Genomic DNA, 26,243 nt, shown 5'->3' with positions numbered 1-26,243 from the left:
TGAAAAACGCTGTCACTTTTATTTAACAACTTGTTTACACACCATGTGTTACTTTTTTAGCCGCATTTTTTTAGACGAAATCTGTTGAAATAAACCATTCACGAACCATTAATCACTTCCCTTACAGATTAGTTCAGAAACTTAAAAACACTTTGCTTTTTTGCTGAGCTGTATTTTTTCTGGCACTTGCAGAAACACAGCATCTGAGGATAACAGGTTGGGCTACAGAAAACATGGATCAGGGCACATTGTTGATGTAAGGTCACTATGTTTTTCCCACTGAATATCTAATATGGAAAATTGTTTCATGCTGTTCTTAATATATAGAATGTTTGTATAGTGCCGTAAATGTTACACACCTTCCAGTATCTGTGTCTGAGGAACTGTGCAGTGGATGAGTGGTATAAAGAAATTTATAGCTAAATTTGGATGGAAATTCACATTTGGCTCTCACAATTTTTAAAGTATGTACATATTTGCTTTTACTTCAAAGTATTTCTCACATGTTAGGGGCTCAGAAAATAATAAAAATTGACCAATGTGCATTTGAAATTAGAAGGTCCAAAAAGAAGTAAACTAATATCTCCTAATTCCAAAAAACGAAAAAGTCAGAATTTAAAAACTTCACAGTTAATAAAGATGTTAATAACCTTTTCTTTCCAGACAGAACACCTTTTAGTTTTAAAGCAAGATGCAGGACACTGGCCTATAGCAGCAGCACAAATTACCAAATGGCATTACAAATGAATGCAGTGACATCATAAACATAGATACCTCAAAATATTTTTTTCCTGACAATAAGTAAGTAACTCTTACTGTCAAAACAAGGGAAAGCTGGGAAGACTTGTGATTGATGTTCAAAAAAATCATGATAACAGGCAGTTAATACAATCCACTAACATTTTTTATAAGTGCACTTTCACACGCTTAATGATTATACAACAATCTTTTTTTTTCTCTGCAGCACTCTGTACTGTTTGCTTGAAAATGCATCTTTTTTGAGTAAAAATTCAAAGCACAAGTTAGACCTTTTACAAATGATCAACATGTAATAAACACTATTGCAATTACTAGACTTATGAGAAGGACATAACTGTGAGACAGGCTTTGTGGGCTCTTTTTTGTGCTGGGGCTAAAGAAAAATTCTCAAAGCTTCAGTTTCTTAACATTCCGAGGTCTCCCTTCCATCTTTATTCATGAAAAATTTGGAGTCTCAGTGAGGCCAGAACAGCAGTTATTCATATTACACCATGTCCAATGTTTGAAGATCCAAAGCAGACTGGTGAAGAACACCACAGCTCCACAACGAATGAGGTTACAAAGAAGGTAAGGTGGCAGAGCTGGAGACTACAAGATACTTTTTGCCTTACAAATAATGGTAAGATTTCCCAGGGAGAATAGTTTCGCTTCTTTGAAATACTCCCATCCCTCCCTCCGCACAAAAAAAAAAGAAAAGAAAAAACAAAAGGCTCAACTCCAAGTAGATGTTGTAGGAAACTGATTTAACCCTTAAAATAAATAGTAAGGAAAAACAAATCTTTTCTGTACATACATGAGAAGGAATATGTAACATTCACACAAACGAGAAAAAAAAAAGTTTGATCATACAAACAGTACAAGTTGTTGCTCAAGCCCACTGCCCTCAGAAGGGAAGGGAGGTACAGACACAGACTACTGGAGCTCACTACTGCATGGCCGTTTTTTTGATTGTTTTTTGTTTTCTTTTTTTCTTATAGGGACAATAACTTCCAAAAACAATTAGTTCTTTGCAATATCCCCTCTTTACACCAATGCAACTTTTACAGCATGCCGAAGCCTTTGGCGTATGTAATGGCCTTCAAAAGTCTCTCTTTCAGTTTCTCCTTAGTTGTGTACTCGGGAAGCAGGAGGACATTAAAGCAAGTGTGGGATGTTGGTAACCTAGGGAAAGAGCAATGAGTTACACATTTGTCTTAAGTAACATTGAAAACATTTCTTCCAATTCAAGACCCAAAAACACTTCTCTGCATGTGTTCTTTTTAACATGGATTATATTAAATAAAAAGGCTAAAAAAAAACAGAAATTAAAATATTTTATTTGTACAAGAACAAGAGAAATCAAAATTGCAGAAAATGTTGTCAAGTACAAAGTTTTAATGACAACTTCAGTATGTCCCACACATAAGCCTCAGGTCTTTACATGTTTTGGAATGCTTACTGGCTCCCAACAACAGCTATGCAAAGTCAGTGATTTGAGGGTCATTGACGATGCTGAAATTAAACCCTTGACTGAAGTTAGAAACCTTGATGTTATTTTTGACCCTATGTTGTCATTTGAAGCCCATCTTAGAAACGTCACAAGGATATCTTTTTTTTCCATCTGCGCAACTGCCTGGATAAGGTCCTTGCTCTGTCTGATGCTGAGATAGTTACACATCTTCAACAAGATTAGAGTACTGTAACACCTTACCTACTGTACAATCTATTAAAGTACTAAACAGACTTCAGTGTGTCCAGAATTCTGAGTTTTGTGTGCCAACTAAAACTATTATGCCTCAGTATGTAACTGCTGTGTAAATTACACTGGACCCTGTGAAATTTAGAGTGGATTTTAAGGTTCTGCTGCTTACAAATAAGCAAAGAATACTCTATCTCCAGGTTACCTTCAGGCACTACTGAAGGACCTACTGAGTAGATTGCATGGTCAAACACGTAAACTGAAAACTGAAAATAAGGTCTTCTTATTTTATCTTGTACAACACCAGATCTGTGGGGCTCATTGCCCAAATCCTCTAGATAAACTGGAACTTTATCTAAGTGGACACTTATAAAGCTCTCATAAAGACTTGTCTTTTTAATACAGTTGGTCATGTCTCAGTTTGTTTTATTCTCAGTTTTATTGCATTTAGAGTGTTTACTTGTTAAATGCATGTACTACAGTACAGAACCCAGTTTTTCTCAGTACTGTACAAGAATACAAAACATTTGTATATAAAAGATATTATTGCACACAGTTGTTGGAAGAAAAGCCTAAGAGCAGGGGAAAGAGTTGCATAATTATGATAGTTGAACTATTAAATTTAGGTTAAATAATGGTTCAGAATTAATTTTGCATTAGATGCATAAGACTCCACAAGAGAAGTCTTTATTCTTGCTCCTGGAGAACTCCAATCCAGTACATCTTATAGGTCACCATGAAGCATATTGCTTTCAGGACTGGGAACATCTACGATATCTCTTCAGGTAAGGGAACTTTGGTCTTTCAGGGCTGAAGTAAATTCTGATTTTTGATCTAAATGATCTCTTAATTACTTAGTTTAACACTCTCTACTTAAATGATCAGAAATGAGTTCTTCTAAATCTTTAGAAATTGAATGGTTACCTATAAAACCTGTGGGATTGGGGCTATCCAGGACCAGGGTTGGAGAACACAAAATGAGAAGCAACTCATCATGCAACCAGATCAGAAGTACGTCTGAAATGCAGGGATTCACAGAATTATGACTTTTATGAATTATGATTTTTTTTAAATATAAATGTGTAAAAACTGCTCCTTTAAGATAAAGCTTAGAAACCTTAGTCTCTACATGTGTCTCAAAGTGGGTATAAATTTGGGCGTAATGTGAGATTAGGGGACGTGGTTAGGGTGATAAGGTGGTGATGAACTATTGAAATTGTTGTACTGGACTTCTGCGCAAAACAACTGAAATAATACTTTAAAAACCACCTTATAAAAAGTACTTTCATACACTATATTAACATAAGCTTCCTCCAACTAAATTACAGTGAAGGCCAACACTGAAGATGAGAAGTTTTAATTTTGGATATGACTGCGACACTGCAAAAATGTATCTGTTTCTGATTTACTTTTGCAAATCTTTCTTTAGTTTTCAGTCTAATCTCCTCCTGTTGCTAACCATCTTACCTGTCTGTATCTGGGCCATTCTTGGCTATAATCATCTTGAGTTTGCCAAGCCCCCCGACAGGAGCTCTGTCCGTGCCTGTGGTGAACTGTAAAAAGAGCCTCTTCTGTTCCTCTCCAAAAGCATGAACTATATCCCAAAAGTCCCTACAAAAATAAGCAATTCAAATGTTTTTTATTGTATTCTGAGCTTACTCTTTTTCTGTGATAAATTATGTTAATTGGTTTTAAATCAGTCTCTTTACAAACATCTTTATGTTCAGTTTTAGTCTGCAGAAAGTGACAGCAAATGTGATATGCATGAAAAGAATTATAATTCCGCAATTTAAAAGACAGAAGAGAGAAATCACTCTGCCCTATGGAATCTGGCCTTGGCTGGACTGGAGGTTTACTTGAAGACTTTAAAAATCAGCAGAATGTATTGGACCATCAATGTTAGAGTTAGAACAGTGATGGAAAAAAGCAAATACGCTGAACAGCTTCGAAGATACTTACTATTCCTCCTCAATATCTTTGGCTAATCACATAAGAAAGCCAAGTAGGGTTGTTTTTTCTTACAATATTTCAATTCAAAAACACTTAGAAAAAACTATACCAGGTCAATAATAGTAAAACTATGAAGACTGCCATGTTTTAAAACATGGTGAATATAAACGGATGGATATTAACAATCCCAGAACGTTCTTCCAAAGTGTCAATTATTCTCAGTGTTAAACCCTGTCTCAGGATGCTGCCATATTCACTTACATATGGCTGCTTTGAAGCTTTGAAAGTCACTAACTGCTCCTGTTCGGCTTTTAAAACAAATATTCACTTTGGCCTTCTTAAGTGTGAAGAAGTGATTACAGATGACAAACAATTTCACAAGAAAAGTAAAATTTTAAGGTAATCCAACTATTTAAGCGGTCTTAAAAATGATAAACTGACTAGAGATGATTTTAGCTCTGTCACATATAAATATGGAAATTTGTTTCCTTCCACCACAAAAAATTCATAAAAGCTAAATGAAAGACTTACTTAATAATACGAGAGTCTCGGTTGTAGCCTCCATCATATTCTGTTGTTTCTTCAAGTGCTTGAAAGTCTAGGTTCTATGTTTTAAACAACAAAACAAGCGTTTACATTTTTGGGGCTTGAAAAAACAGGTAATGACAAGACTGAAAGTATTTCCCAGAATCCAGTGGCCTTACCCTGCTTCCACAGATAAGCAGTTCAATTTCCTCAGGCCTGAATAAATATTTTAAAGGGGATTCATTTGTGACCATATGAAACCCTCTTCGGAAGGCTTTAAACTGCTTTTCGACAGCTTTGTTGAGGATGTATTCTGCATACTGGGTAACAAAATCCTGCAAAATAAAGGTCATTAGTGAAACTGAAAAGTAATTCAAAGTCAAACCTGTTTTTCAAAATTTGATCAAAATACTACAGGTCTACAGTGAAAAGATACTGAGCTAACTTCGTGTTAAATGTTATGATGTAGAATGTTTTAGTTACAATTGTTAAATACCTTTCTGTTTTCATTAGTAACAGGTATTTTGTCTCCATTTTCCCTTAAATCATACATGAGAGGGTTGCCAAAAAGGTCAGTTTGCGATATCTGGAAAGTTATCATCATGTCTTCTTCCACACTGCCCTCATACTCCAGAAGCTCTTTTAAACTCTGAAACAACACCTGAACAGGAAAGGGATGAGGTGAGTGAGTGCTGAAGAGCAGGCACACTAGCCATGCAAAGGCTCTAAGCTGCAACTGAACAATAAATTGTGATTAATAAAAACTCCAATCTCTCAAAAATATGATACCCGGCAAAATCATGTTATTAATTGATACTTTTTGCATCTTGGAGAACTGAACAAAAATGACTGGATCTTTATAAATACAGGCATATAAAAACACAAACTGCTAATAGTGCTTTAAAAGCTGTAAAAAAGGAAATTTGCTACATTAGCACAGAGCATCTTAAGTCTATCCAAAAGTATTACCTGTATAAAGAATTTCATTTTTATCTGGTGTATCTTTATCTTCAAATAGTCAGTCCTTGATGTTCTTAAATCCTGTTTTTTTGTAATTGCAATTAAATAAAACCACTGAAATACCTTGATTCTATTATGCTTTTGTAAAACATTGCTTTTCTAAAAAGAAACTCCATGAAATCCCTGCATTGTACACAAGATCCAAACTTCAGAATTACAAGATAAGAAACTAAAGATGTTCAGAGATTTAATAATTTTCCTATTTATAGAGGTGAGATGTACTTAAGAATAAGATTCTGTTATGCTGAAAAAAAAAGGCTGTAGCACAGAATTTTAACAGACGGACACTTCACATAAAAAACACTGCAAACCACCAAACAATTTTCTGGAGTTCTCAAGAGTATAAAAAAATCAAAGTCTTCAGTTACCGGATGAGAATCTGCCAGGTCCCGAAAGGTTCCTTTTTTACCCATTAATTTTCTGTAGACCACCATGGGAAAATGCACATCCAGGATACAGTTATTGTAAATGGCAAGGCCCAGAACAATACCAATGAGAGTAAACTGGCCTTCTGTTTCAAATGAGGAAGGGTTAAACCAAAACAGTTTGGTTGTTTCATCATATGTGAACATTCCTGCAAAAGAAAGATTATAGTGTTATATAAAGTCCATGTTGAACAAATACAATCATCTTAACAGATTACCATCTCATATCATCTTGTTTTTACACCTTATCTGGTTACTGCACTTTAAGCTATATGATTCCAAACTACTATCCCAATTCTACTAAGATAAACTTTGCCGTCACAGAGGGAAACCTACAGACCTGCACTCTCTTCAGAGCTATAAATGTGTACCTACTTACAAACGTAATAAACTAAGAAAAAATAATAAAGAAAGTAAAACAAAACAGGGGGTCCTGGACAGAAAACTACACAAAAGAAATAGGTATAACTGTTTAGCATTAAATATTTTTAATAGCGATATCATAGGATGTGGAACATAGGTGTATGCATTAAGACCTCAGAATGCTTTGGATCAGTTTTATTTCCCGGTCTCCAACTGAATACAGCTAAAAGCCCAATAAAAAGCAGATGTCTACACAGAATTTTCAGTGCTTATTAAAAGAAGAGGTTTTTTTTGTTTAAAAAGAAGAACATGAAAAATTACCACATAACAAAACAGGAAATAATAATACAAGCAATATAACTAGCAAAACAACAGAAAAGAGATGATACTGACTCTTAACGCAATCACAGACGCTCTCACACAATGTCAATACCTGACTAGAAATGCAGAAGTATTATAATAAATGCTGTTTATCAACCAAGTTGGAACAGTCCATCATTTCAAGCAGTTTACTTTAACCTTAATTTTTAATAGGAATAAAATACTTGTGGCACATCACCACAATTGACAGTATATTTAAGTCACCGTATCAGGCAATGTAACATAAGGGGGAAAAAAAATTCCAAACACAAACAGGTAACACAAATTTAGATGAGAAATAGTTAGGAATTAGTCTTGCAAATTTCAATAAACACTGTGGAGAATGATTACCGATATCGGGGTTGAAGATTTCCTCTACCACAAGTTGAAAGAACTCTTTGGAAACTCCTCCTTCATCTACACCTTGCTCTCCTTCGAATTCCACATACAGCTGTTTCTTCAAGTCTGCAGGATTTTCCATGGCAATCATCTCAAGCTGCAGTGCAAAAAAGAACAGACACTAAGTATGGGGTTGCACAAGCTATAAAACAACACAGGTTGGAGTCAAAGTACCAGGAACATTTTTTGTCAGCCACCGTCCAAACACATCATCATTTTCCCTGAAGGACAAGAAATATTCTATTTAAACAATCCCATTTGAATAATATTTTTACACAAACATAAGCTTAACATCACAAGTTACTAGCATACAACTTAAAACAAGGTCCTGACAGTGCAATATGCATTTCACTTTTAAGTAAAAACATAACCTAATAAAACCCGACACACCTTCAGCTATATATTGCTGACAGCAGGACACATCATCAACATCAGTTTTAACAAGAAATTCTCCTCAGAAGACTTCTTGTACTTTGACTCATACAGATGCACTGTACAGCTTCTGGTAGTTATGAGAAGCAAAAAAAAAGCAACATATCTGGGTGATGAACTTAACTGCTAATGTTCTCAATCTCCATCTAAGATAATAGCTTTGTGCTTATGGAGTGACACCTGAGACAAACAGCATTTTACACACAGCAGGTTTCAACCTTAAGAAAATTACTACAAAATCCAGAGTTAAAGGTAAAATCAGTATTTACTATAAAAATAGGTAGCAGCTCATGAGATACAGATGTTTAGGTTTTCGAAAGCAAAAAGCCAAAGGAGCAATTCAAAATTGCCACCCACGAATTAGTGCAAACCTTGCATTAGACATATAGAATAATTCACATGAACATCAAAAAGATAACATAAATTGTCAGTTATTTTATTCACATCTACTCAAGTACACAATCCAGTAAGAATTACAAGCTTTGCATTCACTAGTAACATTCAACAATTAAAAAAGGATTTTGAAGCTTGATGGTGGGACTATTGTGAATTCCCCATTATATAAGCCCAATTAATATTTCTTCTTAAAGCTTCACAATAACCCATGCCAGATGTAAATTTTGGTTAATCTACTAAATGCTTCTTAAATCTGCTGTTTCTGCAATATTGTGCCAGGCTTTGATTCTGTTGAAATTACTAAAGAAATCAAACACAAAAACAGACTAATTTCAGTGTCTTTCAGAATGTTTTTTCTTGTTAAGTCCACAGTACACCCTTATCATTAAAACATTTTATCATTTTCATTTTATTCTATTTTCTAACAACATAGATTATCTTGTGAGAAGTGCTTGGATTTCACCTTTTTTCATTCTAGCAGGAGAAAGCTGTGCTCCACACTGTCTATCTGGAATGCCCAACTCACATTGTACTAGGTGGGACATGGGAGTCATGATCTTAACTGTTTTAATAAAATATGCATTGTAACAGGTTGATTTAACAGGACAATATTATTTTGGAAAAGTCCTCTAACAGAGGCACTGAACGTTTACCTGAAGTTCCTGAATGCAAATCAATGCGAAGAATATTAACATGTAAAATACAGTAAAAGATTAGCTATATGTCCTGGAAAGAACATTCACCTCACTTGTTTTTTTAAAATATGTAATCAATTTGTTACTACAAAAAACATTTTTTTTCTGTAAGAAACGACTTCCCTCACAGTCTTAAAATGCTTCTCATCTTATGGTTAAGAGGTGTAGACAACTCTTACATGGGCGTTCCCGAGAAACGACAAGAATCATCAAGAAGATGATTCTTCTTGTAGATGTACAGTAGATGTACACACAAGTAGATGACTGTGCAAAGATATATAGCTGGCACTGACAATAATTAAAGAGGTTAAAATTAATAAAATATAATACATTAAAGCGAGAATGGACCTAATCTGTACCTATGAACAACTGCATGTTCAACACAATATATATAACCTAAAATACATTTTCAAAAGCAGATTAAAGACAAACAGAATCAACAGAAACAAACAACTCTTTGTATTCAGTCTATGCTGTGATCTTAGATGTGTCAATAATGGTCAATTATCGGTTAGTCAGCTTAGTGACATACAGGGAATCCAGAAAAGCACTTACTCTTACAAGGGCATCATCAATGATGTGATCTCTCCTGACCTTCAGCCGTAGATAGGGGTTGAGCTGCTGTCCCTGGACCAGGCTGTAAAGGACAGTGATACGCCGCTCACTGTACATTCGAATTCTATTGTCATAATAGAGTCCGAGGTTCTTGGTTACAGCATTGAGGATAAAGGGGCAGGTCATAAAAGAGAATTTGTTCTCTGTCTCGACCTTGAAAAAGGTGTAGTCCTTGTCCATTTCCAGCACATCGTTCAGTGGTTCGTTCACAAACTCCTCAAAGGGGATGAGTGGTTTGCGGCAGTCAATAGTCTTTACGCCCAGCTCTGTCTCTAGCGGGTCCACCCGGGGGCCCTTTTTGTTCCTCCTCTCCTCCCCCAGGAGCTCCTGCAAGGTCAGCTCACTCGACTCGGGGATGGGCTCGTCATCCTCCTCCTCATTGTGGTCAGTGTCCACGTCCCCTCCCAGGACATTTGCATAGTAAACTATTTTCAAGCATTTTGTGGCAGCTACCACAGAATCGTCGTCGTTGACGAGGTTGCGGCTGTTGAACTCATTGCTGATCACTTTGTATGTAATAAGCTGCTGGAAGGTCTCCATCATGCGGCGGATCTGCTCCGCGCTGTACTGTGACCACAGTCGAACCAGTTTGGCTTGAGCAGGGAGTGGCAGCTTGCTCATGGCTTTGCAAAACAAAGGCAGGGCGATCTCCAAGTACTCGGGGCTGTGGAGGTTGCTGTTCTCCATGACTATGATAAACAAGTTCAGGTAATTGGGATCCCTTGAGTACACGTTGTGGTACGTCAAGTCACATTCCACGTTGGGTGACAAGTACACCAGTGCATTAAGAAAGGCGGTTTCTATCTTCTCATTGGCCAGCAGTTTGTTATAGACCCTCCTCACTGCCTCAACATCCACAGACACTTCGTCGGGACCAAGCTTGTGCACGTTGTTGTCTCCTTGCGTGGCACCATCTCCTATCCTGGAAGAGGAGGCTCCTGAGTCTTCCTCCATAGCAGCAGCAGCAGCAGAACAGGCAGCTTTCTCCTTCTCATCCTCATCCTTGTCTTCGTCCTTTCCCTGGAGGGACTTCAGCTCTTCTTTAGTGTGTTGCTTAGCCTTGCGGAAGCTCTGCACCAAGCCTTCAGCACTAGAGAAGACTCTGCCAATCACACGTATCAACGGGGAATAATCTTCTTTCTCTCCACAGATCTCCAGGATTTCATACACCTTCTCCTCTGTTAGGTAATTCAAATCTAGGACAGAAAAACAAAAACATTATTTTTTGTTGTATTCGAAGTTACATGCAAGATGCTTTTTTGTCACATTTCCTAAGTGAATAAAAAGTAAATATGAAACAATATCTGTTGCACCTCCACCTGTCATTCAACTCAACCAAAATGGACTTCCAGAGTTGTACATACTTCACGTGTGTACTACACTGATGAGAATTATCCAGAAATTCAAATCAAAGATAATATTTGTATTTGGTAACTTGAAACCCAATAAACACTCAGTCTGCGCCAAAAACCATGGAGTCTACTTCCATAGATCAAACTACATATCATGGAAGCAAAGAGAATGTACTCCATATGTGTGATTTACAGGTCGCTGGTTAAAAAGTATTCCAAGAAAATAAGCATTTGTTTTTAAACTGTCAGACTTGTTTTCATATCCAGTTTTTTTCCTAGCTTTTAAAATTAACATTACGATTTTGACTTCAACTTTACATCACATTATAAAAACCTGCAGACAGACATTCACCCTCTCACCCAGTTACTCTGTGAAGATAAGCTAACAGGCAAGTGCCAGTCAGCAACTGTCAAATCGGTGCAGTTTTCCCACAATGGATCTTAGCTGCCAAGACTGAGTTTGTAAAATTACAGATTTGAAGATAGAGCAAATGTGATATAACTTTAAAAAACAGACCACTCATTTAAAATTTATTTGATAAAATTGATCAAAGACACTTTTGGAATGGTGGGATGAGAGCACTATATTCTCACTATATTCAATTACTTAGCAATCCAAGAACATCTATGCAACAGATGAAACTCAATCATACTTCAACTTAGGAAGTAACTTTTAGTAGCAGCTGAGAGTGCAGCAGATTTCAGTTTTGAATTTGACCAACACTTTCAACTTCAAACATTTATCCATTAAAGCAATCATTTGTTACAATAATTTCTGTGGTCTTCATAAAATGTCTTTATAAACTAAGTTGATTTATTAAATGTACTATTGTATCTTTTTTTTGTTATTAGTTGACACTGTGTTGTTAATTATGCCTTATTATTCTTGGTAAGTGAACATAAATTCTTAAATATTTAAATAGATTAAAGAAAATAGCATTAAAAAGGGTATGATTAATATGCTATGTTTTTACTACATAAACACATACTGTATAAACATGGAGTTTTACTGCTGTAGTGTACAAGTACAAAAGGTATGTTTTGTGTTGGTACTGTTGTTTTTGTGCTTTCCAGAAATATGTGACAGGATAAAGTGAACCCTGAAACTCATAGTACAGCAAAACACAACAATGTACAGAAAGTTTTATTTCAGCTTCTGGGAAACTGCTAGAGGTTTTTATGATGCAAAGAACACAGGATGCTGACAAGTGGATGGGTTCTGCTATTTTATAGCTTACAATGTGTAGCCACATTGCCGAACATCTTTGAGTTGCCTTCTAAAGAAAAACTACTCCTTTTCAAGTAATGTGGAGACAAAATATTTTTATATAGTTTGCCCTTGAAATTTCTGTTAGCGATTTTTTCCAAAATCTCTTAAAGTTCTGGTTTGTTCAACACTGCTACATGCAGCAAAGCAGGAGGGAGGGGTGTGCTATACTTTCATACTTTATTACTTTGGTCTTCAAACAACCTGAAAAGACAGTATTGCATCATAGTGCAATACACATTCCAATACCTTATTAGCTAGAGCTAAGCTTTCAATTGCTGACAAACACAAATCTTGTTTTGAGGCATGTACAAAACATTTTTTTTTTATTTAAAACTCCATTTTTTTATTCCTGGAACAAATTTTAAGATCTAGTCACCCGAGAACCAGGATCAATAAAATGGTTGAAGATTCTGACCCTTTAAATAATTTCTGTTAACATTTTCTATATTAAGAAGGGGCCGAATTTGAGGCAGGAGAAAGAAAATAGCTTCTAGCAATCTAGCAAGTTTTATAAAGCTTGGGTAAAAGCTCACCATGAAGTTTACAATACATTGTGCTTCCTTAAAGTGCCTTGAACAGTCTATGCCCTTGAACAGCTTTTTATTTTGTTTCGTTAAAGCTTGCAGTCTAGACACACTGAAGCAGCAATTTATATTTGGTATGTACTTTTAAAGCAAAAAAACAAGAACTGATTGAACGACGTCACAACTGCATAAGAATTGAAAAAATACAGTAGTCTCTTAATGTCCTTTTATGAAAAAACATCAAAGTCTCTGAATATCCAATCGACTCAATAAATGAAAGGTACATGTAACACCCAGACAGGTGCTTAGGTCAGGCTGTTCCTCCAATCAGAGCAGGGGGGCAAGGAGGAAACTGGTAAGGGAAGCATCTGGGCCCGACAGTGATTTTGAAAGTGGGAAAAGGGCAAATGGCTGACAAGGGAGAATATATTCATGAGTCAACAATACCCCAGTCATTCCACAAAGCTTAGCTGTATGGCAGAGTGGAAAACCCATTTCAAATTACATAAGTGGTTAGCAACAAATCTTTTAAGTAATAGTGCAAACATATAGTAAAAGGGTTTGTGGTTAAACATGGATCTAACACAAACCCAACATAGTGTATCACTCAGTCAGCACCATTCCTGCATTCAAGCATGACAGATGAAGCATTATGTTGGAATTCTGCTTCTCATCAGCAAGGACTGGAAAGCTCGTGAAGACTGACAGGAACATAGATGGAGTAGGGTACTGGCAAACCTTAAAGCAAAACCTGCTTATGACCTAAAACTGGGACAAAAATTCACTTCTCAACAGGAGAGTGATCCAAAGCTGCACTGGAGGGCTGTAGAATAAGAAAGTGAATGCCCTTGAATGGCCAAGTGTGCTAAGCCAGTGTAAAAAGGAGCAAGCAATGTATACAAAGAGGCTTGCAGTTGCAAATGCTGCCAAAGGTGTTTCCATCAAATACTTAATTCATAGGTATGATTACGAAATGCATATTGATTCTATATGTCTGAAGACTAATACAACTTATTTCAGTGTTTTCTCTTTAGTTGTTGCCGACATTTAATGTAACTTATATTACCCTTCAAGGTGAAGATTCAGGTTTTGAACAACGTCCAAATAAAAAAAGTGTATGCATCATAACTATACAAGATGGGACGTCACAGGAAAGGTTTGAACATTTGCAAGCTAATGTAGCACTCACGTCAAACGACAGCTCCTTCAGATTAATGTATTCCACTACTCCAAACGCCGGTGATGATCTGTTACGGTCAGGAACAATGCGCCGTGAGCAGTAAGAGCACTGAAACGCCCTCGAATGGCTTACCTTTAAAGTCATCTCTCGCAGCGTGCGCTTCCTTCCGGTTCATTTTTCTGTCACTGCACGAGTTGTTGTGGGCTCCTTTGGCACTGTTTTCTAGGTAAGCAGAACTGGTTCCTTTCTTGGAGGGATGAGGATCACAGAGTTTTGCATTAATCTTATAAAGCTCGAGGGCCTTAACGGCCGCTGCATTGTTATCCATACGATGGAAACTCGGACAGGAAGCACAAAACTCATTCGTGCAGGCCTCATTTCCACAGCCCTCAGTTAACTGGTGGTAGTAGCGCTCTATTAGATGCTTTGCAGCTGCTCGCTTCCTGTACCAAATATTCAAACAGGAGGCACAAGGATTAGTACAGCCTCTAGGTATGAAGCTCATTCATAAGAACAACATAGCAAGAGTTGTATTTAGACACAGTGGAGCAGTGCGTCAGGGCTTAATTACTTCTGCCTAGAGATTACTAAAGAGTAAAGTACCACTTCAGCACATTTTTTAATTTCTACATTTTACATAATTAAAATGACCAACCATTTAGCAAATGTAGCTGTATCAGAGATATTATTATACATTCCCAATACAAATAAAAGCAACTTTTAATGGAATGATTAGTAATATACCAATCTCAAGATCTTTCCAACAGAAAAAACAAACTGTAGGAAACAAAACAATTTCAAAACAATATCTTAGTATGCATGTCATTAGTTCTGTTGATAATACTTCCCTGAAATATAAAGGAAAACAGAAATTAAGAAAATGAAACAAAACACTGTATGAATGTTCTACATAACTGGGAGCTGTGGAAAACACTTGAATGAAGACATCTAAATACAAGTCCAACAAAATGGCAACAGTTTTAAGGCCAGACATCTTCCTCCCGTTTTGTGTTTCAAAGACTATGGTGCAGAATGGTTTGCTGCACAGTAAAACTATTCTTTTGTTTATTCAAAGAAAGAAGGGGAAAGTTGGTCTCTCAAATATGCAATATAGTCCTATATTTTTAAAAGGTGCAAATATCTGAGTTATTTTTTCAGCATTAACGAAAACCACGGCTTCCACAAGAATGTACCAATATTTGTGTTCTTTAGCAAACACACTTTCATGTTCATTGTAGTGTTCCACAGAAACCACTGCACCGATGAACTCAAGGTGATTATAAGCTATAAGAATTCAACTGTTATACAACTGTGGTGATGTAATCAGCCAATATACTTCTGCTTTGTTTTTCTATTCAAATGTTACTGTAATTAATCAGGATATGTGCATTTTCAACTTCTCTCAATTAAAAAGTTTTGATTTTTTTTAATGTCATCAGCAAAAAGAACAAAATAGGAAACTCACACAATTGAAAGTAACAGTATGAAAATAATCACAGGGGTATATACTACAATCTGCCTCATGTCAAAACTGAAGGAGCCAAGATTTATCTATAAAAAAAGATTAAACCTACCCTGAGATAGAGTTGTGTATTTTGCGAAAATACATACTGTAGCTGAAATTGCAACATTTTAACAAATCTAGTACAGTAGACAAGTCAAATATGTTTAACATTGCATCCACACTGCAACCCACTAATCTCTCTTCCTGCTGTCCTTCACAGCCAGCTCTACATCTTGCACTTTCCCTATCATTCACGATTGCTCCCCCATACTGTACATCCCACATTCTTAACTCAACCATCTTCACTTTGTTCTTGGATCATAAGCTTACTGACATGTGCCTCAGATCCCATCCTTGCTCAGCTTTTCCGGACCATTACCTTTAATTTCTTCCTCTTTATTTCTTCACTATTCAGCAACTCTGTACTCTCTGGCTGGGTTACTTTATGACTTTAAAGAGGCTTGCATGAATTGTATTCTTAAAAAAATAATAATCTCAAATCCTCCTCGCCCTAGCAACCTACTGTTACTGTCTTCTGTTTCTTCACATCCTTTTGTCTCTGAACAAGCTGTTCCTCATTAGCTGTCTGCTTGACCCCTTAGTAGCCTGGTTTTTACTCCATACATGCCACAGAAGCTGCACAACTGTATTGCTTCTCTCTCGACTGTAATTATCCTTAATCTGTCAGCTGCTTCTGACATTGCTGATGACACCATCATTCTCTCCTTTCTTTAAACTGATGGCTCCAGACAGGTTTAGTGGTATGGCTCTCTCTTCATGTCACCCTCACTCTATAGACACTCTCCAAGGATCAGTACTATCCCCCTCTTTCCTCTCTTTAGATTTGTTCTGTTAGCTTTATTTCCAAAAATGTAGGCTATTTCTGGAAATGTATCTACTTTGCGGATAATACTCAGGTTTGTCTTCCCTTTCGAATCTCCGCGTTTTCGATTGTCCACCCTCAAGTTCTGCCCTCTTTTTCTACTTCTCCTGAAACTACCACACTGTTTCTCTTCTGCTGCCAAGAACATTCTTCTTCTCTACACATTCCTCCAATACATTCATTGCCTTCTTTTTCTAAACAATATCTAATGGATTCTGCACTTCTTAAACTACTGCAGCATGCTTCTTGCCTAAACATTTGTTCTCTGCAGAACTGACTACCTGCTCTCTTCTAGCTGCCCTCTCTGCAACAGGAATCCAACCTCTTCAACTTATCCAGAAGTCTGTGGCTAGTTTAGCATCCTCTTGATGTTGCTTCAGCCTGTGGACTGTTCACTGGCTTCCTGCTTCTGCTTAAAGTTCCTTGTCCTTACCCACTGATATCTTCATCACTCTGCCCTTATCTCCGGTCTCGTCTCTCCTCATACTACCTTTTCTTTACTCCTCTGTGCCCCTGTGATAGAACCAGACACTCAAAGCCTCAGCAGTACTCAATCTCTGACCACCTCTCTTAGCTTCCTTACAATTCTCCTGTTCAGACTGTACTCTTAGATGGTTAGATGCTTATTCATTCTGGAATATTCATTCTAGTTTTCCTGTAATACTGGAACATTTTCTAGCGTCTGAAAGTAGTCTGTGACTCATCCGAGAACCCCAGCAATTTCTGTACTCTGTACTGCACTACTTCAGTTACTGTATATGTTGAATGATTTCATCAACTGATTTTTTTAATTTTAATTGGATCCATATTTTTGTACTCCATGTTGAATGCTCACACATTTCATTTTGAATCTAGAATCTGAATCTCTTTTACACTGGCACATCCAACCCCAATGACAGCTTGGCTCGGCCCAGAAGAAAAAGGCCCTGCTAGACAAACGTAACAACACCTCATGCAGCAGGTTGCCAAAGAGTTCTCACAAGCTTGTCTGGAATTGCAAAAAGTAAAAAAAAATGCTGAAAGGGTTTCATTTGAAGCAAAAAAAAAATAAAGGATGTTCTTTCTTCTGGTATGAATTCAACTAATTTCAACTAAGAGTATCTCCAGGAGTTATTTAAGCAGAGCTTCACTTCAGATGTCTTTTTATTCTGCAACTTTACCATGTCAGCCAATGTCAGACTAGACCAAAACCTAGTGGTGCAAGAGTATGTGTTTTATTAATCCACTTCAGCTTTTTTGAAAAAAAAATATATATGGTGGGATTACACCTAATTATCATCAGGCAGTTTCACCATGTAATACAAAAAACTGAATGTGAAGGAAGCTCTCTTCTGACTAGTAAGGACTGGCTGGAAAAAGTACAATAAGTGAAAACAATAATACAAGAGGTTTAAAGTCTAGACCTACAAGAAACAAGCTGATCCAGAGCCACGAAAAGCACTACATATGCTGAACAATCTTTATGTTGGATTTAGCGTGCTGGGCACAGATTAAGCATCACTTTAGTTAGTCTGCTTGCTTCTCCAGTGAAAAAGCAACTCCAGTGGGGCCAGTATTCATCTGTCCTCTGTCTGCCAGAGGACGGTGTGGGTATACCAGTGTAAAAGGAAGTAAACTGCCCTGGATTAAGATATCACCTGACATCAGTAGAACATGATTTTATAGACATGGATTTGAAACCACAGCTGGATTCCCCAATTCTCTCTAGAAAGGGGCAAGGCGACTCTGCAGCCTTTGAAACCACAGGGAATGGTCAGAAGTCTGGGAGTGCTTCCAGTGGACGTAGTGACAGCACGAGAACTAGAAAAGTAATAAGCTGAGAGCAAAACCTTGAAGTGATTAGGTTAAACGAGAACAATGAACAAACACGCAATGTTGTGAATCACCTGTGCAAATACAGACAACATTAAAGCAAGCTGTGCTAGGGCTACCCCTCTTGTTCTAACAGTGCTGATTAATTTCTCTTCAAACATAAAGCAAATTGTATACATAACAAAAGCAAAACCAAAAAGCATTAACCAAAATCTAGTCATCTTAAAGCAATATGTCTAATGCAGTTTCACCTCACACAAGCCTTTCTATTGTGTTAGATGTGGAATACCTGTAGTACGTTACAGCCAGTGTTTTGTAAAAGTATTCAGACCCTTCCTATGGTGTCCCATTTTGTGAAATTACAAACGAATGCACACAATAATACAATATGAATGATTTTTTTATTCAAAAACTGAATGCTCAAGCTGAAGGCTTCTAAGGAAAAACATTAACCAGAAGGCACTAGTGGAAAACTAAGTGGAATTGCATTTAAAACTGAAAACAGAAGGCACTTCTTCAATCTGAGGGTTGTGGAATATGGAACACACTACCCAGCCATGTTGTTCAAGCTGATACACAGGTTTCTTTCAAGAAAAGGCTGGATGAGTTCCCATTAACTAATAACTATCCAACAGGCTAAATGGGCTCGATGGCCTACTTTTGATTGTAACTTACTTATTTAAGATAGGGAACAAAACATTTCAGCAAAAAAAAAACACATTAAATATGTTAACTGTACAAGTATTAATATGCTATAACACACACTGGTCTTTTTGGGTCTTTAACAAGACAGATGTTTTCAAATCTTTCCACAGATTCTGAATAAGATTCTTATTTTTAAGCCACTCTGTTGTAGCTTTTGGGTCATTCTCCTATTGAAAGGTGATTCTTTGCCTAGGTGTTAAGTCTCAGCAAGGTTTTCCTCTAAGACTTGCCAGTAATTTGTTTTATCTTCATTATCATCTTAAAGTGCTCATACAAGCTTCACAGTCTCTGCTAATGAGATGCAGAACTATACCTACAGTAAAGTAATGCTACCACCATAACTGACGGCAGGGATGGGGTTATATTAAGTGCCTCTTAAATGTTTTTATATCCTTTTCCTTATCTGTGTCGATGTACAGCTTTATCACTGTGCTGTTTTGAAAGCTTCTTGGTCTTCAGTTGAATCAAAAATCATTTGAACTATTATAGCCCACAAACAGAGGCCACTTAACTAATTGTGTGCAATAATTTACTTTACCTCAGAAAAAGGTTTGAATAATTATGCAAACATTAATTTTCCTTTTTTCATGTAATAGATGTATTTACTTTTTCTGCTTCCAATGCATAGAGTAGGGTGTGTAACATATTAATAGGTACTTATACATAGTATCATAGACTACATAGCATCATAATGAAAAGCAACAAAATGTGAAAACTGTGCAAGGGTCTGAATACTATATATCTGAGGCCAAATAAGCTTTTTTGTTGATGTGTCCCTTTCCTTCAGAAGTTTAGTACTACAATTAATTCATGATTCTTCACATATACTAACCAGGTCTTCCACCTTACAAAACGACCTATTTTTATTTTATCCACTTGCCATTTCTATAAAAACACTTCTCTATTTACAAATATGCTACCTACTCACAACAGATCAACAACCCTATCTTTATTATATTTAAACATCCTCCAAAATGCCTACTGTGCAATGACCTGCTTGTTTACCAGGTTCACTGGCACTGGTTGCCTTTTTTCTGTCTCCATAGCAGCAGAAACAAAAAATTAATCATTTGACAGAGGAAAACAGCAGACAATTTGGAAAAAAAGAATTTCAATTAGGTTTTGCATTTCATCTAAAGCAAATGGTATATGATTTTTCTATTTCTAAGGTTTAAAGAGATACCTTAAACTCAGTTTTCAGGGATTTACATTTAAAATGGTGTAAAGAATTTCTTATTCTGTCATTTATAAAGTTTAGCATTTGGTTACATATGTGGTACACTCATGGTAACTTAACATTGCACTACTTCATTTTGTTGCTATCTACATTAAATCTAAGTTTTAAGTCTTCAAGCACTTTTGAAAATCCAACAAATCTTTTGAAATCCCGTAAAGACTCTACTTGTCTTAATACGACTGTTGAGATATATAGGTATATAGGTACAGTATACACATACAGAAAAACATATATATGCTTGTAGTGATGTAGAGTTCTGTGGTCACCTAGATGCTAGTACAAATACAATAGCTTGCATGAACAACAACAAAGTGAATGATATACTTCAAAATACCAAACCAATATAACACCAAAATATAAATACACACTAAACAAAACACAAATCGGTGCAGTTAGCTGTCTGGCCTTTAGTATCTGATGCTTCCAGCTTTTGGCATGAACAAGTGAACAAATGAACCCCAAATACCACATAAAATACAATTATAATAAGGCACATGAAGCGTGGAATGATGTCCAAATTATGTGCACTTCTACTGCTGAAATAACTTGTGAAGTATGGAGAAGAGGGCTCCTTAGTTGGAGATGACAGCTACATTAGAGTGTGCCAATGTAGAATAAAAAGGTCTAATCAAACCCTATGAGTTATAACCCAAGATTGTGTAATCCTGACATGCAAATGATTACTTTAAAGCCTTTTCAAAGAGGCTACTACTTATGCATATAAAATATTATAATTTTAATTTAAGAAATTTATCAACCAATTCATGCTACGAACGCTACCATATTTTAGCAATCTATTGAATTGCTATAAAATTGCCAAATGTTTTACTATTTGGCCTCTTTGGCAATTAATTCTAAACCTGCTCGGCAGGGAATCACACCAACATGCCCATCAACACTGTGCTAATATGGCTCAGTGCAAGCTCACTGCAAGCTAATATGGCTCAGTGTCAAGCAGAAGAACTTGCTGCAACTGGAGAAGTGGCTTGCTTTTCACTGATGTCTGTGCAAGCTTGCAGGTTATACACAATCTGGAAGACACATCTGTGGGAAGAGCTAGAAAGAAGTTGGCCAATTCATATCAATCATATCCCTGCAGCTGTGTAGGGACACATTGGGAATCTCAGTCACAGATAGTTAATGACTTTAAACAGACATGATCTAGCAATGGAACAAGAAAAGATTTATTCCATGCTGAGAAGCGATACTTTCGGGTGTGAAGAAGGCTCCACAGCCGAAACACTGTTTCTTTTCTTCTCTTTTCATCATGGAATAAATCTTTACTTGTTCTTTTGCAGCCTATGCATGCTGACACAGCTATCTACTTGAACTAGCAGTGTCTGGGCCATAGAGCCCAACCTGTGCTCCAAGCAAGTGCCTTTAATGGTTCAGCCAATTGTCAGCACCCCAAGAGAGAAACATTTTAGAATAAAGAAGACAGGAAAAAATGGATCACTCATATATATTGTGCTTTTTGATTTGTCAAAGCCAGCAGAAAACCAGCTGTCTCATTTATTGTTAATAGAATAATAAAAGATTCACTTACAAATGGTGGTACTGAAAGGCTCTGAAGACATCTTAAATTCACAGAACAAAAAAACTGCATAATTTATCTTTGTTTTCTTAATTTTGTATTATTAGAATGCAAGACTAACCCAGGGTGGATTTTATTCTGAAAGGAACTGTTGTATACTGATGGATTGGACATTCACATAGAGAAGTTTAAACACCTCTCCAACAGTATCTTCATAGCTTGCCCATGGTATTTTGTACCCTAATGATTCTTTTAATATATTTTTTTCTCTTATGCATTTAGTTTTCCTGAGACAGGCCACATTTTTTTATTCACAATAAAGTCCCCAAATGAAGTTCAAAGCTCTCAAGCCCACCCACAAAACCTACAGTGAACATAAAACTAAGTCAGCACACTTCTTTTAAATGCTCTTCAACAATATCAGATAAAGTACTTGGAAATTTAGGCAAGATAAATATTTGCTGTTTCCATGTATATTAAAGACACTGGTTTATTTTGGATAAATCTAGTCACAAGTATGAATACATTTCATAAGTGCATTTAAAAAAATAAAACGTGGAAGAATTCTAGAAAAACTATTAAGGCGGAGAAGGTCTCTCTCACAAGTCAGAACTTGTAATATTTTATTAGGCAAGTTGAAATTATTCTGAAGCACCCATAAAAGTCTTATAGGAGTTCATGTTCAGCAGTAGAGTGTACACTATACAAATTAGAATGAAATATGACTGCCTTACAGCACACATAAAAATGAAAAGAATAAGGTGTTTTTGAAGAAAGGCACAAATTCTCTAATTCTTTTCTTGAACAATGATATGTGCACAAGTATTTGGAGTATGAAAATAAGATCATGCCTTATAAAACGCCATGCATACACCTCTATATTGCAGAAAGTTCATGCTTACAGAAATGTGCACCTTCAAGTAAAAAAACAATGCATTGAAACATTTAGTAAAGTATGTAAGACATTTCAATGGGTCAAAAATCATTGGCATCAAAACCAGTGTTAAAGAAAAATACACGACTGATGCTGTGATGATAAAGGTAAGACTACAGGGTAAGGACATGGTACTGCAAACAATAAAGCCCCCGAACATTTCACTCACATTCGGCTTGCTTCAGGGTTCTCTATGTCAGGTTCTCCTGGTGATCTAAAAGCAATGCAAAACAATATCGGATAAAGAATTAATTTCTGACAGAAAGAGAAAACTTTGAAAGAACACACTAAAATCACACTGAATGGGTCGATATCGTATATTCATTAAACATGACCACTAGCACAAAAAAATCCGGTTAAAATAATGCTTTTACGTTCATTGTACAGTAATTGTCACAACCTTTCAACGAAGATAAAAGTCCTATCATTTTGTTCATTGTACAATGACAAGAGATGGGAACCTGGCTTTGCTAAATGAAGTACTATGACTTCAGTCCTATATTTTGGGCATCAAGCTGCTTCAGAAAGTGAACAGATGGGGAGCAAAAAATGATGTTCTGTTGCGATAAAATACTTTAAGCAAGTGACACATGGGGGCCTGCCTACAAATAAAACTGCACTATTATCTCAAATTCTTCTAATCCTGTCCACACCAGCACCAACAATCCCTGCACTAGTTAAGTTATTTGAATACCATTTGGACATTATCCTTCTCCTAGAAATCACATGATCCTAAATCTCCAGTCTATGAAGTATTTGATTCAAAATGTGAAATTAACTCTGTAGTTTCAAATCTTACACTCCCAACCTGACACTACACGTGTCTACTCTAGGCATGTTCTTGTCATTCCATGAAAAAATCTTGCTGGGCCTCTAACTGCAGAGTGCCTACTTTAACGCACAGTCTAGTTGTGCCTTGGTATCAGATTTGTAATCACAATTTCCATTACCCTTTCACAAACACATTGAACTCTGAGGTCAAACCTGACTACCTACTACTAGATTGGAATCTTCCTCTTCTCAGCTTTGAACAGTTCAGAGAATTAGTATGAATGACAGAATGGAAAGTTTACATAGCAGCTTCTCCAGGTATCAATCACTGCTCCAAAGGTCATTGATATCTTTAAGGCAGTAGTCTCAAACTTACTTCCTGGAGGGCCTTGTGTCTGCTGGTTTTTGTAGTCAATTCAACATTGAACCTATTTTTATTTACGAAACGTCTTTTACAGTTGACCACACATGACATTCACTTAATCAAAGTTAGTTTATATCTATCTACAGTTAGCACATCAAAGACCGGTTTCAATGTATTTCAATTAAGCAGCTTATTCATTCAGCAAGTCGACTATTTAACCGAGATCAGAGACACTAGGGAGACCTTCCAGGAATTAAGTTTGAGACCGCTGCTCTGAGGAGAAATGACAACTTCAGCTACACGTACACTTCTACATTATTCACAATATGAGTTATTTTTATATACCTACCCCATAAAATTCATAAAATAGAAAAACAGAGACACAAACCATCACTATATGGCTCCTTTTAAAATTGAAATCAAAGAAATGTATAAACATCAAAAGGACTAATACGAGAACTTCTATAATCTAATAGAAAATAGACCTGTAACTCAAAACGTTTGCAATGGGTAATTTAAAGGCTTGCGTACTGCCATTGGTAAATAGTGTAAATATGTTTGACACGGTGCACTGGAGGGGCCTAGCAAAGGATAAACCTTAGCTGCTCTATTAACCAAGTCAATGCCATCATTCTCCTTATTGCGAGCAGTACGAAAGTAGTTTAATGAAAATATCTGATCGTGCATCACGAAACGTCATAACCCTATATACTACTCAGGTAACAGTAACTAGCTAGCTCCGTGCAGCTGACAGGCCTTACTGGGTAATGACAGTGCATGATTAACTATTGCTGTGCATTTAGATGCTAAAAACAGAACGGCATTTCCCATAACTGCTTTCCGTGTGTCACTTTAAATGGCTCATTCTCTTAAGCACTGTAAAATCGGAACCAGGTAAGCGCTTGCAAGACTGTAACAGTTTTGAAATTCTTAACATATCGTACAGCCTACGGCCTAAAGCAACTTGTTTACTGTCAACATCCAACTGTCAAAAACAAGACTTGGCAAATGTTGCAACCGAACCTTATCAGAATAAGATGCCGTTTTTTTTAAAAGGCGGAGCACGAAAGACACACACTGCAAACACGGGGACACGGAAAGGTATAAACGGTGGATTAATAACCGTGCACCTGCCGTACAAAACAGGCAATCTCTCCCTTTCCTCTCTCCTACTTGCCCGACCGCGACCGGAATCCCCGGCCCTTTCCCCAGCCCCGTACCGACCTGTCGGATCCTCCTGTAGGGGCTGGCTCGGCCTGTGGTGGCGCACACTCACAGTCCTGCTTCTCGTCGGAATTCATACGAGACTTTCTCTCTCAGTTGTGTGTGTATATAGTGTGATTTGGTTGTGCAAGGTATTCCCTTAGTCACGACGAGGTTTCAGCAAGACGGCAAGGGGGTTTATTGCTGCAGCTGCGATAACGACGGAGGTCCCTGGATTACTGAACTGATGTTTCATTTGAGGCCTGTTCCACTCTCTGATCTCCACAAAATCAATTCCGCCATCTTGGTTTCAACAGGGCTAGCCGTGCACAAGGGTGCCTATCCCAGCATGCAGCGCTGCTTTCGCTCCTGCTAGCTTTGGTGCCGCAGCGCTCTGGCTGTGTTTACAGAAATGAAAGGCAGGCAGCTGTGGTGTCCAGAAAAAGTGATGTTAGTGTCAAATTTAGAACTTGAATGTCTTCTACAAAGAGCTTTTATGACCGGGCACTTTTTGATCAATATGTACATCCATAGAAAAAGATCATAATTCTTCACGATGTATCTTTACTTTCATTTTCATGTCCTTACAACCAGTTCTTGCTGAAGGTTGAATTTTAAAAAGTAAATAAACGCGTGACCTTTTTTTGCAGGTTTTTCGAAAGAAAAATGCGTTTAAAATGCACACTGTTACTGACACTCTGTTAAGCCAAGTTTCGTTTCGAAACAGGATGGCGGTTAACTAATTTCAAAAAGAGAGCGTGAAAGACGAGGAATTCTGGGAAATGATTTTATCGCTACTTATTTGTTACTGTATGTATTATGAGTATAGCTATATTTTTTAACAGATTGTTTCACGGGATTTCTTTGTTGTGTCATACTGGCTTTTACATCGATCTTTTAGCTATCGATACGAACAGCTGTGACATGAGTGGGAATTTCTGTTAGTGCTCATAGCTTTTTTTCTCTCATCAATTATGTACAGTAATCGATTTTAAATGCATTTTGTTTATAAAGGCATACGAATGCATTTAACTAATTCTAATACACTTACCACTTTAAGTATACCTATTATATGGAGAAAGCGGACGTACTATATGGTATGATCATTTCAGGAATATTAAAATGTGTTTGTGATACAGAAAAACGTGTATATGCATAAATATATATGGTAATGTAAAGGATTCCTCCAGCAAAAATAAAAACCTAAGAATGTATACTTAAGAATCGAAAGAAACTTATCCCTCTATGTCACATGTGTTTTAAAGTATACCGATTTGGGATATTGATTTACTTACATGTTCTGGCATCATTTTGTTTGAGCATGACTCATGCGCTCGCTTAGCTTAGACAGAC

The 26,243-nt window shown here is 36.8% G+C and overlaps 1 protein-coding gene across 4 annotated transcripts; it reads right to left on the bottom strand.

Annotated features, from left to right (window-relative positions):
- On the bottom strand, window positions 1–26,229 carry ube3a (ubiquitin protein ligase E3A). Of its 4 annotated transcripts, none has more exons than XM_015364353.2 (11): window positions 26,186–26,229; window positions 22,722–22,766; window positions 14,076–14,386; window positions 9,558–10,813; window positions 7,432–7,576; window positions 6,301–6,506; window positions 5,409–5,573; window positions 5,092–5,247; window positions 4,919–4,992; window positions 3,905–4,048; window positions 1–1,920 (listed from the first exon to the last, which is right to left on the bottom strand). In XM_015364353.2, coding segments are annotated over exons 2-11 (2,580 nt in total). In that variant the 5' UTR covers window positions 22,724–22,766; window positions 26,186–26,229; the 3' UTR covers window positions 1–1,799. The 4 variants fall into 4 exon arrangements, with proteins under 4 accessions (XP_015219839.1, XP_069034856.1, XP_006639209.1 ...); XM_069178755.1 differs by having other exon boundaries at window positions 14,076–14,190; window positions 26,186–26,203; XM_006639146.3 differs by lacking the exon at window positions 26,186–26,229 and adding an exon at window positions 24,912–25,220.
- Between the last annotated feature and the right edge of the window lie 14 nt (window positions 26,230–26,243).

Source organism: Lepisosteus oculatus, chromosome 15 (assembly GCF_040954835.1).
Source record: "Lepisosteus oculatus isolate fLepOcu1 chromosome 15, fLepOcu1.hap2, whole genome shotgun sequence".
NCBI classification, from domain to species: domain Eukaryota; kingdom Metazoa; phylum Chordata; class Actinopteri; order Semionotiformes; family Lepisosteidae; genus Lepisosteus; species Lepisosteus oculatus.
This window is presented reverse-complemented; position numbering and strand designations above follow the sequence as displayed.

What these genes read in the sequence shown, in the direction of transcription:
- ube3a (XM_006639146.3), bottom strand. Translation starts at nt 24,988, where the DNA reads ATGAATTCCGACGAGAAGCAGGACTGTGAGTGTGCGCCACCACAGGCC. An exon ending in TGCGAGAGATGACTTTAAAG is followed by an intron (nt 10,814 to 14,075) that starts GTAAGCCATTCG and finishes TTTCTGTCCTAG; the next exon opens with ATTTGAATTACCTAACAGAG. An exon ending in AATGGCCCAGATACAGACAG is followed by an intron (nt 1,921 to 3,904) that starts GTAAGATGGTTA and finishes CTCTTTCCCTAG; the next exon opens with GTTACCAACATCCCACACTT.